This window comes from Odontesthes bonariensis, chromosome 6, assembly GCF_027942865.1.
Source record: "Odontesthes bonariensis isolate fOdoBon6 chromosome 6, fOdoBon6.hap1, whole genome shotgun sequence".
Taxonomy (NCBI): domain Eukaryota; kingdom Metazoa; phylum Chordata; class Actinopteri; order Atheriniformes; family Atherinopsidae; genus Odontesthes; species Odontesthes bonariensis.
Window position 1 is genome coordinate 2,439,543 of NC_134511.1, and position 12,191 is coordinate 2,451,733.

The 12,191-nt window shown below is 44.7% G+C and overlaps 2 protein-coding genes across 3 annotated transcripts; one reads left to right on the forward strand and one right to left on the reverse strand.

Moving 5' to 3' along the window:
- Positions 1–293: 293 nt before the first annotated feature.
- nudt18 (nudix (nucleoside diphosphate linked moiety X)-type motif 18) lies at positions 294–7,938 on the reverse strand. Of its 2 annotated transcripts, XM_075467059.1 has the most exons (8): positions 7,866–7,938; positions 6,304–6,504; positions 6,108–6,218; positions 5,300–5,402; positions 5,092–5,215; positions 3,562–3,686; positions 2,138–2,521; positions 294–1,700 (listed from the first exon to the last, which is right to left on the reverse strand). In XM_075467059.1, the coding sequence occupies exons 2-7, from the start codon at positions 6,472–6,474 to the stop codon at positions 2,139–2,141; spliced, it is 1,017 nt and encodes a 338-aa protein (XP_075323174.1). In that variant the 5' UTR covers positions 6,475–6,504; positions 7,866–7,938; the 3' UTR covers positions 294–1,700; position 2,138. The 2 variants fall into 2 exon arrangements, with proteins under 2 accessions (XP_075323174.1, XP_075323173.1); XM_075467058.1 differs by having other exon boundaries at positions 294–2,521.
- A 241-nt stretch (positions 7,939–8,179) lies between these two features.
- On the forward strand, positions 8,180–11,525 carry sdhaf1 (succinate dehydrogenase complex assembly factor 1). The gene is made up of 2 exons (XM_075468891.1): positions 8,180–8,365; positions 10,740–11,525. Exon 2 carries the CDS (start codon positions 10,984–10,986, stop codon positions 11,230–11,232), a length of 249 nt encoding a protein of 82 aa, XP_075325006.1. The 5' UTR covers positions 8,180–8,365; positions 10,740–10,983; the 3' UTR covers positions 11,233–11,525.
- The last annotated feature ends 666 nt before the right edge of the window (positions 11,526–12,191 follow it).

The window sequence follows — 12,191 nt, forward strand, 5'->3', positions numbered from 1 at the left end:
AAACAAAGTTCCTCAGAGAAAGAGCGGAAGGGATCTGCATATTTCTGCCTCTGCAGAGCAGAAGATCTTAAAACAAAGTTCCTCAGAGAAAGAGCGGAAGGGATCTGCATATTTCTGCCTCTGCAGAGCAGAAGATCATTAAAGCATTCAGGGACTCTGGAGGAGTTTCAGGGAGCGTGCCTGAGCTGGACCCCCGTGACCTCTGACCCCTCAGACAGCGCTGCATCCAGAACCCTCGTTGCTGTGGGAAACCTTTATCCAGCACCACGACACAGACCGGGAACGATCTTACATCTGATTTAAAGTGCTTTATTAGTAGGTGTTAAAAACAATAGATAAACACATTCTATAACATTTTCTAATCTGTTCATTTGAGTTTCAGAGAAAAGTTAAACTAATTGTCACTCCTCTGGTTTTTCTTCTTGGTTTTTCTTTATTTATTTATCTTTTTTATGCCTTTATTATATAGGACAGTGAAGAGAGACAGGAAGCAGGGGGCAGAGAGAGGGGGAACAACACGCAGCAGAGGGCCGTCCGATGCGGGAGCGAGGACTATAGCCTCTGCACATGGGGCGCCTGCTTAAAGGAGCGCACCTACCTCTCTCAGCTTCCGTGTTCCACAGGCGTGCGCACAAATTAATCGCCAAAGTCATACACTGTAGTATTCCAAAATTGTCTTTTTGTCCACCAAAAACGACCCTCGGGAACCGAACTACACATTGCCATGTTTGTTATTGTTTCCTATCGAACAGCTGACTCGTTTCAACACCCATATTCGCCGTGATGTCATGACGTGTCACATGACGGAAGCTGAGAGAGGTAAGCTGGCTGTTTTTGAAATCTCAAAATGTATAATGTCTGTGCTAGCTAACGGTATGGTTAGCCCCTGGGTTGAATTGTATTGCTACTGACACCACGGCCAATTCGGTCAAAAGTATTTTGGTACACGTTAAGAGCCTCAGGAAAGGTTAAACGCTTGCCCGATAGAGCCCGCTTTCATGGAAATCAGCACAATTGGACAACTTTGCGCAGCGGGCATGAAAATTTCTCGCGGTTTTCCCTTTGGCCAACTTTCCTGGGTCTCCAACAGATGGGATATGTTTGGTAAATGGCCGGAATTCTCCTTTAACCCACTACGCCACCGACCGCCCCGTCTTCTTGTTTTTAACGGTTTTAAACGCAAAACGTTCTGCAGAAAAAAAGGAAAACGATCCAGATTGAGACAGTCTGACGTTACAGTAGGCCAGTTTGTAAAATGTTAAATGTTTCGGGTCTTTCTGCTGCTCCGTGAGCCCAAACCGGTGCCGGCGGCGGCTTCCCGCCTCAGTGCAGGCTCCTCCCTCCTCGCTGTGGGCGGCGGCTTCCCGCCTCAGTGCAGGCTCCTCCCTCCTCCCTCCTTGCTGTGGGCGGCGGCTTCCCGCCTCAGTGCAGGCTCCTCCCTCCTCGCTGTGGGCGGCGCCGCCGCCTCAGTGCAGGCTCCTCCCTCCTTGCTGTGGGCGGCGGCTTCCCGCCTCAGTGCAGGCTCCTCCCTCCTCGCTGTGGGCGGCGCCGCCGCCTCAGTGCAGGCTCCTCCCTCCTTGCTGTGGGCGGCGGCTTCCCACCTCAGTGCAGGCTCCTCCCTCCTTGCTGTGGGCGGCGGCTTCCCGCCTCAGTGCAGGCTCCTCCCTCTCCTCCCTCCTCGCTGTGGGCGGCGCCGCCGCCTCAGTGCAGGCTCCTCCCTCCTTGCTGTGGGCGGCGGCTTCCCACCTCAGTGCAGGCTCCTCCCTCCTCGCTGTGGGCGGCGGCTTCCCGCCTCAGTGCAGGCTCCTCCCTCCTCCCTCCTTGCTGTGGGCGGCGGCTTCCCGCCTCAGTGCAGGCTCCTCCCTCCTCCCTCCTTGCTGTGGGCGGCGGCTTCCCGCCTCAGTGCAGGCTCCTCCCTCCTTGCTGTGGGCGGCGGCTTCCCGCCTCAGTGCAGGCTCCTCCCTCCTCGCTGTGGGCGGCGCCGCCGCCGCCTCAGTGCAGGCTCCTCCCTCCTCGCTGTGGGCGGCTTCCCGCCTCAGTGCAGGCTCCTCCCTCCTCCCTCCTTGCTGTGGGCGGCGGCTTCCCGCCTCAGTGCAGGCTCCTCCCTCCTCGCTGTGGGCGGCGCCGCCGCCGCCGCCTCAGTGCAGGCTGTGGATGGGCACCAGCGAGGCGTTTCTGCTGGTCTCCAGCAGCTTGTCTCGCAGCTCCGGTTTCCGCACCTCGCACCAGACGTATCGCGGGTTCTCGGCGGGCGGAGGCCGAGCGGCCGCCGGCCTCTCCACCTTCAGCCCGTCCTCGTCGCGCTGGACGTGGTCGGGCTGCAGCGCCACCAGCGTGTTGAAGCACACGCCGTCCGTCTTGCCGTGCTGCCGCCCGTTGTGCTGCAGGCCGAAGGCGCCCAGCGTGTTGACCTCGTGGTCGTAGTAGGACGACGGCATGGCGTCCTGCACCACCATGTTGGCCGCCCACGTCACCACGTGGGTCTTCAACGCCGCTGCCGTGGGCAGGTGGAGCGCCGGGGCTGCCGGACAGGAAGAGGCGGGGTTAGATCGATGACATCATACTTTATGGGACACTTTAACACTAATGTGACCTTAACTGGGAGCTTAAAGGTCACATATTCTGCCCTTTTGAACCCTTCTCTGAGGTCTGATTAAGACGTACACGAGAAAAGTGCTGAGATACGAGCTTGTAGACGACACAAAAATCCCATCACAGCTGCTCTCCTCTGTGGTTTAAATGTTTTAGAGGCTAATGCTAACAACAGTCACTCATTTCCAAGTTTGTTGATGTAATTTCAGGCTCTGTTGTAATGCTTAAAGGCACTTAAAGGGATAGTTCGCCTCTTTTGACATGAAGCTGTATGACATCCCATATTGGCAACATCATTTATGAACATCTTCTTACCCCCTGCTGCGTTTTGTGATGCAAATGTATTACTCTGTTGAACGCATATTGTTCTGAGAACCAGGACGCTTTATTTTTTAAACCCCAGCCAACTAGCCGGACTACCTTCATCAACACCAAAACTCGGCTGGAACTCTGCTCACAGGAACTATCCCTTTAAATACAAACGGGATACAAAATATTAGACAAATTGCTCGATAGCTCATTACTTTTTTAATCTGAAGTGAATTTTATAACTGCTGATGACAATTAGCTTTGAATAGCAAAGCAAAGGAGGTCTAACGTCCTACTTTCTGAAGTGCAGTGAATGCAGCATCGTGTGAAGCTTTGGGTGGAGACAAAAACCAAGGTGAAGGTGCTGAATTATGGGTAATATTATGGTTGTATTATGGGTAATATGAAGAGGAGGCGTTTCTGAGTTCTCCCACATGTTTTAGATAGTGGAAGAGAATGAAAGCGTCTGGAATTTGTGTCAGTAAACATGAGATCTTACAAAAAGAAAGACGAGTTGGCGTCTTTAAATACAAAGTATGAGCCTCAGATTGTTTGTCATTATTTTGAGCATCTCGGTGATGATTTTAGACTCATTCTGAGACCAAATGATGGATATTTTTTCAGAAATAAAGCTTATTTTTTAGTGAGACAGCGGGTTACTTCTGCTCAGAAGGATCCAGATCTGCTCCTCAGCACCGACGAAGACCAGGACGAGTCTCTGCACCACGTGACGGCAGCTCAGGTCCACGGGCAACGTCACGGGATGGCAGGGGTTCCTATGGTACCTGAAGGCATCGCAGCATCAGAACCAGAGAGAAAACGCTTCTGTGCACAAAACTGAAGCAGAAGCTTCACAAACATCCTAATGAGGTCAACGAGCTGCTCCTCTGTGAGCTGTCCGTGGTCCTGAACTGAGAATAACATGAAGATGACAGTCTGACAACACCGATTATCACATATTATCAACGACTTAACAAGTGAGGCAATGAGCCCTGGTTGTTGATGCTTCTGATCGTCATCAGGTCTCACATGTCAGGCTACATTTACACTGTCAGTTAAATGTTACCCAATTCCGATTTTTTGCTCTCATGTGACACAGATCGGATATGTTTTTTGACGAAGGACGCATGCATTCGGACATTTTGAGATCGGATACAGGCCTCCTTCATATGTGGAAATTTATCAGATACGAATCGGATATGTGACAATGGGACCGCCGTGTAAACAGGCAGATCGGATATCCTTACACATTGCGTTCCACACGTCATTAAATATGTGACGATTTAGATTTTTTGTCGCACGTGGTAAGCTAGTGAATGCGAGACGCATAAACATACAAGGAACATGTCGGATAATTATTAATCCTGCCAATGTTGGGCGAACTTCTCGTATACCGCAACACTAGCATCACACCTATGTCAACGTCGTCCATTTGCCTCAGCAGTAGAGTTTGGTAAACACTTAAAGGTAGGGTAGGAGATCCTGGATTTTGAGTCCAGCGAAGCTGCATTTTGAAAATACACCGGTAAAAAGTCCCAACCCTTTTCTTCACTTTCCCCCCAAAGCCACGCCTCTAGAGTACATGAACGCGCAATGCTTGTTCACGAGCGTTCACACGTTGCTGTATTTAGTATTTAGTTTATGCTAACTATCCGTTTAATAATGCTAGGTGCTAGCCAAGCTGGCTCTAGTTTAGCTTCCTGCCAAGCTTCTGGACGTTCACGGAGCAGGGTACGCGCACAGGGGGAAGGAGGGGGAAGGAGGGGGAGGGAGGAGCAGATTGCAGTTTGATAGACGGCATCAGAATCCAATCATTGTTAACGGTCCGTTCAGTATGATTGGATAGTGTTTTTCCTAGATTGTACGTTCTAGAGGCCACTAAAACTTTTCATATTTGTGTCAAAACTTTTAATTAATTGGTTGCAATGAGGGTGTGAAGAGTATTTCAAGCAATATGTAAAAAAATGTTCCAGAAAAAGAACCCCTACCCCGCCTTTAAGTAGGCATGCGCAATGTTTCAGATGATAGGCAAGTGTTATCGCGTGAATCAGATATGAGTCACATTATTAAAGTACGTGTAACCACACGTTAAAAAAAAAATAAATCAGATCTGGGCATCAAGACTTGCAGTGTAAATGTAGCCTCAGACTCTGAACTTAGGAAAGAGTTTCGAGCAGAAACACGACCTACTTGAGTCCGCAGTCGATGAGGCGAAGGATGTCGCGCCCTCTGAGGGTGAGCGCCGCCTCTCTGTCCCACCAGGCGCCCTGCAGGGACTCCTGATCCGCCGCCGCCGGACCCTTTAAGCTGCCACCTGACAGACGGGATGAGACCGGCCCGTTAGTGTCTGCTGCTGCTCGGCTGAAGCCGACGCCTCACGCAACCTTTGACCTCTGACCTGTGACCTTGGCCAGGAAGATGAAGCGGATCCACTGCGGGCCCTGCTCCTGGATCAGCAGCAAGGTGATTGGCTCACAGTCGAACCCCGCCTCCTCCTTCACCTGCAGACAAACCCAGCTTTGGAAAAGCGCCTCCTGGATTCATCCTGATGTTCATTTAAGGAGCTCTTTGCACGGGGCTGCACACACTTTAATATTAAGGCGAGGCACTACAGCTGAATAGGGTAATATTTTAGAATAATAGATATCACCATGAAACTTCCTCAGTTGGTTACTTATACAAGTATGAAAAAAAAATGTATTACAAGTTTTAGAAATTTGTATGTTTAATCATGCAAATTAGGCATTATCTCATTAAATATGCACAAATTTGCATATATTTCCGGAAGCAGAGAAAATAGGGCCAAGCGATTGTGAGGTCTGACTTTTTCCTGGAGAACCATTCTGTGATGCAAATGTATTACTCTGTTGAACGCATATTGTTCTGAGAAGCAAAACGCTTTATTTTTTAAACCCCAGCCAACTAGCCGGACTACCTTCATCAACACCAAAACGAGGCTGGAACTCTGCTCACAGGACGCAGCAGGGGGTAAGAAGATGTTCAGAAATGATGCTGCTGATATGGGATGTTACACAGCTTCATGTCAGAAGAGGCGAACTGTCCCTTTACGGAGGGGGCTGTAGGTCTGGTATCACAACTTCAGTAATGCAGCTGGGACGTTATAAATAATAATTAATAATAATAATTAGTGTGAGATGACAGCTGAGTGGGAGGAGATGATTCCCCTTCCAGTTTGTGTGGCTCACCTCCCTCTTCAGCGCCTCCTCCAGGCTCTCCCCCACCTCCACCCGCCCTGCAGGGAGGTACCACTGCTTGTAACAGTCCTGCTTCGCCTCCTGCACCATCAGCACCTCCTCCTGATGGAGCGTGACACACGTTAGAGAACAGAGTCTGAATGGAAGCGACGAACAAATATATATATATTTTTTTTCCACGGCTCACCTTCTCGTTGAAGATGACGCCGCAGACGATGTAGGTGACGTTCTTCTTCAGGCTGGCCGGCTTGCTCTGCTCCAGGCCGACGTCACAGCCGCTGACCTCTAACCCCTGGCCGCTCAGCAGCCGCTCCACCTGCTCCTCCGCCTGCCGCCGCTCCTCCTCCGTCACCTCCATGTCCGATGCTCCGAAGCTCCGACAGCACCTCTGTGTTTGAATCAGAGGTCAAACGTTTTAATCTGCACGAGACTTTATGCGTAAAAAAGGGAAGAAACTGTTTTTTTCCAAACAGTTTATTAGAATATTTGATGATAAACTTTGTCTTAGTTAACGAATCAACCCCCAAAAAATGCTGTTAAAGCTTTTATAAAATCCCCTTTTTATTCATTTTGATCAAAATATTTATATTTTAATAAAATATTGATATCTTCTGAACAACATTTTAAACCTTAAAATATTATAATAAATTAAAGTAAAAACAGAAATAATATTTTTTATTAACGTTGTACTTTCTTTACCGTTATTTATTTTGAATAATTAACATGTTTTGGATTCAGATAAAAGAGAAAATTCCTCAAAGATGTCCGGAAATGAAGTATTTGTACTTCGTTACTTTCCTCCCCGGCTGACCTTTTTTTTTTTTTTTTTTTCAAACATGTCACATAGACAAAACAATGACATACTCAGAAGTAAACAGTTTTTTTTTTTAACTTTACATATTCACACCTCCACATATAGAAAAAAAATTGAAAGATCTTAAATGCACAAGATAAAAAAGGGGATGATAAATAATAATAATAAAAATAAATAAATTTAAAAAATAATAAATAAATAAAAAATTATAAATAAATAAAAAATTATAAATAAATAAAAACTTCTAAACAGTTACAAGAGGTTAGGACAGGTTAAGATTTTCTATGAGTGTGTATAATTTATTTGCATGGGGATTATTTATATGTTTCAGACATTTTTGTAATGAGGATATATATATATATTTTAATGCAAACCATGAAGGTGGGGATTTGGCATATCGACACTTGTGAATATAAAATTTAGTGATGATGATGATGAGGTTATTTATCAAGAACTCTGTTTTTCTTTTTTATCTTTGAGGAATACGCCTACTTGGATGTTTTGAAAAGACCAAAAATCCGTGTTTACGGAACTGGATGATAATAATTCATGTAAAGATTTCCACAAATTTTGGACAGTCTCACATTCATAAAATAGGTGTTCTGTTGTTTCCAGATTTGTTTTGCAATTATAACAGTTTTCTACAACAAGTTGAAATCTTCTTTTTAAAAAATAATTTGAGGGATAGATGTTGTTTATATTTTTAAAATGAACTTCTTTAAATTTTGGGGGAACTGGGAATTTTAAGTATTTTGTCCGAATATTTGATTTTTCACATTTGTTATAATTTCTAAGAATGAATGAGCTTCTCCCCGGCTGACCGAAGCAGAAACCTTTTCATCACGAACACGAAACGTTTCCGTTTTACTAAAAATAAATAAAAACCTAAACGTCCTTCAAACGTTTAAAACGGGTCAAACAAATAAATCACGAACCTGTTTCTCCTTGACGCTTCTTTTCTGCCTCCATTCACTTTCTGCGGATTTGTTTTGACGTTTGACACCCGGAAGCGAAGCGGAAGTGCGCAGTAGCTTCCGGTTCCGGTGTAGTTTTAAACCGGATTTAACCTGGTTAAACGCACCCAGAGGTGTTGTTTACATGAATATTTGCAACAGTATTGTAAGACATGTTTCTATAGTTTACCAGGACTTGTTCACACCTTTCTGTTTAGATCCTTCGTAAGATTTTGTGCTCCGAATGAGTATTTTATTCTGAAATAAGTCACCGGAAGTGACGTGTTTGTAGTTTTCATGCCCGCTTGGGTTCATGTCGTGTTGTAACGTAGTAAGGTCACGCATAAGCTGTTAAAGGAGCTAACGTAGCTAACACAGAGCAGGTTAAACCTCTGGTTTCATGTCTGTTAGCCAGCTAGCATAAAGCTGACAGAAACAAACAGTTTAGAGTCGGTTTGAATCGGGACGCATTTGTTAAACAGGTGAGTGAACGTTGTTTGGTTGTTTCCTGCTGTGTCCTCCAGCATTCATGCACATCTGCTCTGGTTTGTGCTTTATTGGAATATTAGCAGCAGCTGGATGTTAATGAACCACATCTGTTATTACAGCAGAAACAAGAAAAGGAAAATGTGTCTGTGGGTATAATGCGTTTACAATGAGCTGTAACAGTTCAACACAGCTGTGGAATTACACATTTTTATTTATGAAATAAACAAAAAAGGAGGAACACATTTTAAGCAGAACCTGTGGCAGAGAAACCTTATTATTCAGACAGTTCTGTTAAAATGTCCTGATCCATTCAGGCAGGAAAAAGGCTCCTAACTCTTGGGATGAACCAGTGTTTGTGTCCACACAGAAAAAGACAAGAACATGGTTTCAATTGCAATTAACAAAATCCTTGCTTTTCCAAGTGCATCTGGTTTGACACTTAATCTCAAAAAAACTGAACTCCTAGCTGTACACACATGGAATCAAAGTAGAATTGAAAACATCCCAGTTAAAGATGAGGTAGAATACCCTGGCTTTGGTAATAACTTAAAATCAGATAGAGAGAATGCCAATATTTCTCCCAGATTAAAAACAGTACAAACAGACTTAAAGAAAGGACAGAAAGCTCGTCTGAGAGGGTTCAGGCTGTGCTGGAGGAGAAAGGAGCTCAGAGCAGATATTCACTTTAAAGCTGCTCAGAACTGAACTAACTCTGGTTCTGCCTCAGATTCTGGGTTTATGTTCATGTTGGAACATGTTTCAGTGAATCTCTGCAGCTGTTACCATGGAAACATCTGCAGATATTCACTTTAAAGCTGCTCAGAACTGAACTAACTCTGGTTCTGCCTCAGATTCTGGGTTTATGTTCATGTTGGAACATGTTTCAGTGAGTCTCTGCAGCTGTTACCATGGAAACATCTGCAGATATTCACCTTAAAGCTGCTCAGAACTGAACTAACTCTGGTTCTGACTCAGATTCTGGGTTTATGTTCATGTTGGAACATGTTTCAGTGAATCTCTGCAGCTGTTACCATGGAAACATCTGCAGATATTCACTTTAAAGCTGCTCAGAACTGAACTAACTCTGGTTCTGCCTCAGATTCTGGGTTTATGTTCATGTTGGAACATGTTTCAGTGAATCTCTGCAGCTGTTACCATGGAAACATCTGCAGCTATTCACTTTAAAGCTGCTCAGAACTGAACTAACTCTGGTTCTGCCTCAGATTCTGGGTTTATGTTCATGTTGGAACATGTTTCAGTGAATCTCTGCAGTTGTTACCATGGAAACATCTGCAGATATTCACTTTAAAGCTGCTCAGAACTGAACTAACTCTGGTTTTGCCTCAGATTCTGGGTTTATGTTCATGTTGGAACATGTTTCAGTGAATCTCTGCAGCTGTTACCATGGAAACATCTGCAGATATTCACTTTAAAGCTGCTCAGAACTGAACTAACTCTGGTTCTGCCTCAGATTCTGGGTTTATGTTCATGTTGGAACATGTTTCAGTGAATCTCTGCAGCTGTTACCATGGAAACATCTGCAGATATTCACTTTAAAGCTGCTCAGAACTGAACTAACTCTGGTTCTGCCTCAGATTCTGGGTTTATGTTCATGTTGGAACATGTTTCAGTGAATCTCTGCAGCTGTTACCATGGAAACATCTGCAGATATTCACTTTAAAGCTGCTCAGAACTGAACTAACTCTGGTTCTGCCTCAGATTCTGGGTTTATGTTCATGTTGGAACATGTTTCAGTGGATCAGCTGCTTCCTGTTTCCATGGAAACATAGAAAGATGCTGATGAACTGCTCTGAGCTGCCGTATCAGACCTGAAGAACCAACTGACCAATGATGCTGTGACTCATCATGTTTTGCTCTTCTCTACAGATTTTTATGTGTTTTTTCTTTTGTTGTTCTGATGTGAATGCATTTAAAAAAAGAATTTTAGGTTATTTTTACCCTGTTTTTAAATGTATTTACCTCTCAGGGACTCTGGTTGGGTCCCACCCGGCTCTCTTCACCTAATATGCTTTATTATTAGCTGTATAAGTCAGTATTATTCACTACGATCACTACAACTTCTTCTTGTTCTTTTCATGTTTTACATGGAATTTCTACAAAGAATTTTTTAATCTTGATCAAAAAACGTATCCATGACTGCAGGTTAAATCAAATGAAGCTGTTAGTTTTTTTAGCCTCTTTAGATGAAGGATAATAGTTTTCTGCTCCATTTATCGAAGGATTCTGAGCAGTTTAGCTTCTCAGCTGCCTCTGACCCGTACCCACACCCTAACCCAGCTGTCTGTGTGAGATGTTGGTTACATCCTTTAAATATGTCTCCCATTCTGATGTTTTTCCATCCTGCAGTCCAGCATCAGACCCTCCTGGAGGCCCCGGAGCTGCAGAAGAAGAGCGCTGCGGTGCTTTCAGAGTCCTCTGTGTTCCTCACTGTGTTGCCTTCAGTGTCAGTCAGAGGTTTGATGACCTGCTGAGGCTCCAGCTGACAGACGTTTGGCTTCGTCCCGGTGGCAGCATGTCTTTGTAGCGCCCTGCGGAGCCGCTCTCTGGTCAGATTCCTTCGTGTTGGGCGCTGTGAGGCCGACTCTGAGCGATGGCGCGGCACAGCAAGCTGCAGAAGCAGGTCCTCTCTCTGTACCGGCAGTTCCTGCGAGCCGGCCAGGACAAGCCGGGCTTCCTCCCCCGGATCCGCGACGAGTTCAAGGAGAACGCTCGCATCAAGAAGACGGACGTGATGCACATCGAGTATCTGTACCGCCGGGGCCAGAGGCAGCTGGAACAGCTGCGGGACGTCAACACCAAGCAGCTGGGCTCCTTCTCCAAGTCCAAAGACTCCGGCTGAGAGCACGGGACCCCCGACCACACCACGAATACCTCAAAGACTCGCCGAGCCGCGGCACACCTGAGGCCGCGCGGTGCCGGAAACGCAGAGTTTTAGGTTTGGTAAGGTTTTAGATGTGAAATGAGCTGTAATGAAGCGAACACAAGACCCATAAAAACTATGAAGTGATGATAAACTGTCTGTCTTTGATTCTGAGAATAAAACTGAGGCTTTTATTTGAGGGATTTACAACCACATGAGACAAGTGGACAGCAGCTAACTGGTGTTTATGAGGCTGGAAGCAGCTTTTAATGAAAATCAGACTGTCTGCTCGTCATTTATTGTATTTACAGGTAAACTCACTTTACACTGAAGACACCGGAGAGTTGGCCCCACAACTTTCTGAAACTTTTTACATGATTTTCTAAAAACAATTTGAACAAAAAACTTGTTCGTGACAAAGTTGTTTTCAACGATTCCAAACATTTACTTTGATTTTTTACGCCACTTCAGATAGAATAGAAGTAGAAAAATACTTTATTCATCCCCCAATGGGGGAAATTCAAATTAGTCAAGTAGCTCAAAAAATGATTAATATTTACAATGATTGTATATTAACAACAACAATAATTATACCGATTCTAATAAAAATACTACTACTACTAACTAATAATAATAATAAAAAAAATGACTAAATAAAAATAAATAACATGTTTTACATGTAACATATGTTCATAATTAGTGTTTGTCATCTTTCCACATCCAGCAGCTGTTTCAGGCAAACTGAACCTCCCATAAACGCCTGCTTTCTGCACAGCTCGTCCTGATTGTATATTAACAACAACAACAATAATACTACCAATTCTAATAAAAATACTACTACTAACTAATGATAATAAATGACAAAATAAATAAAGGATGAATCATTATTTCTGAGATGATGTCAAGCAGAACTATCTAAATTTATAAAAGTAGTTTGA

Coding starts and splice junctions, on each gene's coding strand:
- nudt18 (XM_075467059.1), bottom strand. CDS start 6,474: ATGGAGGTGACGGAGGAGGAGCGGCGGCAGGCGGAGGAGCAGGTGGAG. Junction 6,219..6,303: donor GCGTCATCTTCAACGAGAAG/GTGAGCCGTGGA, acceptor ACGCTCCATCAG/GAGGAGGTGCTGATGGTGCA. Junction 3,687..5,091: donor CTCATCGACTGCGGACTCAA/GTAGGTCGTGTT, acceptor CGATGCCTTCAG/GTACCATAGGAACCCCTGCC.
- sdhaf1 (XM_075468891.1), top strand. CDS start 10,984: ATGGCGCGGCACAGCAAGCTGCAGAAGCAGGTCCTCTCTCTGTACCGG.